Raw genomic sequence first — 4680 nt, forward strand, 5'->3', positions numbered from 1 at the left:
CGGGATAAAAAAACCGGACTTAAAAGATTCGTCCTTCTCGAACATCATCACCAACCGTCATTCATTCATTACCTTGACAACCTCTGGCTTTGATTGACAGCTGGAGTGGCAAAAAGCCATGAGACACGACAGTTTAGTTACATGCAGGTTGTTGATGGGCCGATTGTAACCTTTACTTTTGCGCATTTTTTTTTCTTTTTTTTTTTATCCGAGGAAAGAAGGAAAACAAGAACAATTTTGCAGAACTCCCTGATGCTACGATTTCAACTGAACCACACTGGCTCATAGGAGAAGTCGCAAAGTTGGTTGGAGAAGGAATCTCGCCATTAAACCACTTTCTAACCGGGACTGGGATATTAAATATACGGCAGATTCAGGAGTTTATTGGAGCGCAGCCTGATGGCGCAAAGGGTAGGTTTTAAATCTCCTACACTTAGTTGCTCAAATCCACTGTAGGGAGGCCCTCGTATCGATAACCTCTGGTCCGGGTGGTGGCAAATGCACAAAGTTTTCCTATCAAAGGCGCTTTTATTCGACATTTTTTCTGCGCCCCTGCGCTTCAAGCAAAGTGACAGAGCCTCCGCTTTTGCCGACAGTCGTGGAGCAGTTTCACAGGAGACTCCAAACTAATTCGCTCTTCGCACCCAGCAAACTCTATTTCGCGGAGCACCTAAACGATAATGTTTTTGGTAATGGCAAACCGTTCCTCAGATGTAATATGTGACACTTTTCTGCGCAACAGCTTTGCGTACATTCCAAACGAGACGGCACGCACGCTTTTTTTTTTTTTTTTTGTTCTTTCCATATTTGTTTAGGTTGCTCGTTGACTTTTCCTGTGATTTTTATTCCCAGTACGATGAACTGGCCCATTACGGTGGGATGGACGGAGTCACGGCGTCGATGTACGGGGACCCTCATGCGCCCCGGCCGCTCCCGCAGGTCCACCATCTGAACCACGGACCGCCGCTGCACGCCAGCCAGCACTACGGAGCCCACGCTCCTCATCCAAACGTAATGCCCACCAGCATGGGCTCCGCTGTCAACGACGTTTTAAAGAGGGATAAAGATCAAATTTATGGGTAAGGTTTGCATCAACCAAAGAGCCGACGTCTACGATTCCCCCCCGAAGTCTCTTTCTTTTTTTTTTTCTTCTTTTTTTTTTATTTTTATAAGTTTGCTTTGTTGGATTATCCCTCACGCCACTACATATATAGTCTATAAATAAGTTTTTTTGCGCAGGATGGATCGTAATTTTGGACCCCTTGGTCAATGGAGTTTTGTTGATGTGAAATTTTAGACGCGTTTTAGGAGGCATCGTCAAGACAGCAGTAAGTAAGAGGAAGACAATGCAAGCTGTGAAATAATATGGGACGCTCGTTTATCACAGACAGCAAGGAAATATAATGCAAACACTTTTCAACATTAGAGAAGTTTTTCCCTGTTTTGGGTTCACTTTAATTATTTTACTTATAACCGTGAAATATTCTGCATTTATTTAAATTCTTATTTAGTTCTAAACTTTTCATTCTTTGTTTTGCACTGACACACAGACTTATAATTATACCTTTAAAAAGTTGCTCTTAAATAATGAAAGTGTTTAGACGCGCTCGCGGAGCATCGCAGAACTTTATTAATGCTCTCACGAACACGCAGATAGTTATAATCCAGTGCATCGTTATAATCCCGAGTGTAGAGCAGAATAAATCCGCTTCATCTCTTTAGTTCTCGCATTAACTTCTTTGTTCTGACGCAAAATAAACGACATAAATTAATAAAAGGATGTCACTTTTGTCAAGTTCTACAAAGAGTTTCATTCTGAAATTATAATGCAGTCTCTAAAAAATAATTGCGTGACTATTTTATAATGCTGAAAGAGAAATTAGGTTTTAATCCACTGGCCTGCCACAATTTGAACACTAGTTTAAATAAGAAAGGAACGGTGCCTCTGTGCGTCTGCGTCTTAACGCAATGGTTATTTCATCGTGAATTTTTTTCTACATGGCTGAATAATTTGTCTAGAAGCCCAGTGAACGCTCTGTTGTGCGTGTCAGTCCTTTTTTGTATCTTTGTTGACGTCTCGGGCCGTTTTCTAGTTGGCAATGCAAGAAATGTCAGCATCAACAAGTCAATCAATATCATATTGAGTCTAAAATGTCTCCAAATCAGGATTAAAATATTCCAGATGCGTTATGCTTCAAACACAAACCAGCTTTTAAATAAAACAATGATTCCAAATCCAGGTTTGTTGTTTTGATTTCGGTCTGCCTAGAAAAAAATATCTAAAACAATCCCGAGGGAAAATAAATTATATACCTTGTGTTTTTTCCACAAGTAAATATTTTTGTGCATGGAGCGGACAGACATTTTTTTGCAGCGCGCATTGTGGAGCCGCTGTTCTGCGTGTACTCAGGCTGTGTTTCCCCTCTTGCAGTCACCCATTATTCCCACTGCTCGCACTGGTTTTTGAGAAGTGCGAGTTGGCGACGTGTACTCCGAGGGAGCCCGGCGTAGCAGGCGGCGACGTCTGCTCCTCAGACTCCTTCAATGAGGATATTGCTGTCTTTGCCAAGCAGGTCAATTTGGAAATATTAAATATCTATCTGTATATGTTGTGGCTGCGTCATGGCGCATATGGATTTCTGCCAGATTCATATTTTTTTATTTGCAATACAAATGTTTATTGATATAATTAAAGTGTGCGCATGACTTCCACTAAAGTAATAGTTGCATGGATGAAGAATGCATTCCACGCACATTTCGTGTCAAACTGACTTTGACATTTGGTTTATTGTTTTAGGTCCGAGCAGAAAAACCTTTATTTTCATCAAATCCAGAGTTGGACAATTTGGTAAGCGCCCATTCTGACCTCTGTCTCACTGTAATTGCCGCGGCGCTGTGGTTATACCCTCTTTGGAGTGTCCGCGGCATCACGCAGTAATATGTGAACATATGATTTCAACTTCCGCACAGATGTCAGATCAGTTTTGAGGTGAAGCTGTGTGACCATTGTTCAGTCTGCACCTCAAACTGGCTCATTTGACCGGTGTGTGATGGTTGACCTCATTCTCCTTTCAATTTAAAATAATGTTAGTTATTCCTGCTTGTCTTGCAGATTTTCATATAATAACTGTAAATAAAAAATAATATCGCCTTGCAAATATTGTGAAGTAAACTGTGCTCTTTATTGTGCTCTATTTCTCCAGATGATACAAGCCATACAAGTATTACGGTTTCACCTCTTGGAATTAGAAAAGGTAAATATTATAATAAATCTTAATATTCAAGCCTTTTTCCCTTAAGGCTTCACAAACAGCCTGTGGGCTAATTTTATGTTGCTGCATTTATTAAAGGCGCTGTACTAAAAATAGCGAGCATGGATCAAGAAAAAGTTTCAAATGTTTAATAAAAATGCTCCTATATTTAGTCGACTATTTATGTCTATCGATAAAATACATTTGAGTCGCTTTGCTCACGTTGCGCACTGATATCGATCCACAGGTTTAGAGCCAATAGATCATTATTTCCCCGGCTTACGGCGTGCTGTTTATTTTTTTGTCCTTCAACTTGTTGCTCGAGTCTCAGGAGAAAAATACGCACCACAGTCATTTCGCTATTGTTTCCTCGCCGCCGATGACGCCCCTTATTGGAGTTATTCTTGGACTGGCTGCTCTCTCCATCCTAAAACAAATATTTTCCTCCTTTTTTTTTTTTTTTTTTTTTTATAGGTGCACGAGCTCTGCGACAATTTTTGCCACCGGTACATCAGTTGTTTGAAAGGAAAAATGCCAATAGATCTAGTTATTGACGAACGGGATGGCAACTCGAAATCAGATCATGAAGAACTCTCGGGATCGTCGACCAACCTTGCAGATCACGTAAGTAACAGAGGCTTTATTCTCTCTATCCATTACGTGGTGCTGTTTTTGTGTGTGTGTGTGTGTGTGTGTGTGTGTGTGTGTGTGTGTGTGTGTGTGTGTGCGCATGCGTCTCTGCTGCTCACGAGCTTTACGGATTTTTTTTATGCGTTGCATATTAATAATAAACTGTTTAATAATAATAATAATAAAAAAATCAGATTTGTGTTTTAGTAATCCTTCTATACTACTTATAGCCGCTGCTCAGTGCGCGACCCCGCTGTGCCATCAGTAAATAGAGCATGCGCTGTTCTGCAAGGAAAATCTGCCGATCGATGGTCTAAGGTCAAAAGCTAGATGTGATACAATAGACTGGGTTATTGTTTTAGTCTTTTGATTAGGGCCGGTCATGTGTGCGTAATGCGTCCCTGCGTGCTCGTGCGTGTGCGTGCGTGCTAGAGGGTGCGCGTGTGGAATATCGCTGCCTTGCAAAGTTGCGCTACAGAGAGTTGCGCGCTGGAAGAAAAAAAAAAAGCGCGAGGCAATTATCTGTTGCGCAGGTTTAACGTTAAATCAGGGTATCAGCGTTAAGCTGCAGCTTTAGGCCAATATTTAAAAAGAAGAGGGCTTTATTTTTTTGTTGGGGGGGGGGGGGCTGTGGGAGCTGCAGAGGGCCTGGTGTGTGCGTAAAGCTGTGGATTTTTGTTGCTGCAGAGGTGGAGAAAGTGGTATAGCCTATTGAAATAGATCTAAGTACGAAAGGCTTACCATCAATGTCAAGTTCACAAGGCATATGATGGCTCGTCTGGAGGCCTTCCATTGCTGT

The 4680-nt window shown here is 41.5% G+C and overlaps 1 protein-coding gene across 1 annotated transcript; it reads left to right on the forward strand.

Annotated features, from left to right (window-relative positions):
* Window positions 1-399: 399 nt before the first annotated feature.
* On the forward strand, window positions 400-3914 carry LOC137914800 (homeobox protein Meis2-like; the record flags this gene model as incomplete). The annotated part of the gene is made up of 6 exons (XM_068758296.1): window positions 400-411; window positions 853-1079; window positions 2432-2573; window positions 2798-2848; window positions 3204-3254; window positions 3726-3914. Coding segments are annotated over exons 1-6 (672 nt in total), but the record flags the coding sequence as incomplete, so codon positions are not given.
* Between the last annotated feature and the right edge of the window lie 766 nt (window positions 3915-4680).

Source organism: Brachionichthys hirsutus, unplaced genomic scaffold (assembly GCF_040956055.1).
Source record: "Brachionichthys hirsutus isolate HB-005 unplaced genomic scaffold, CSIRO-AGI_Bhir_v1 contig_611, whole genome shotgun sequence".
In the NCBI taxonomy this organism is placed as follows: Eukaryota; Metazoa; Chordata; class Actinopteri; order Lophiiformes; family Brachionichthyidae; genus Brachionichthys; species Brachionichthys hirsutus.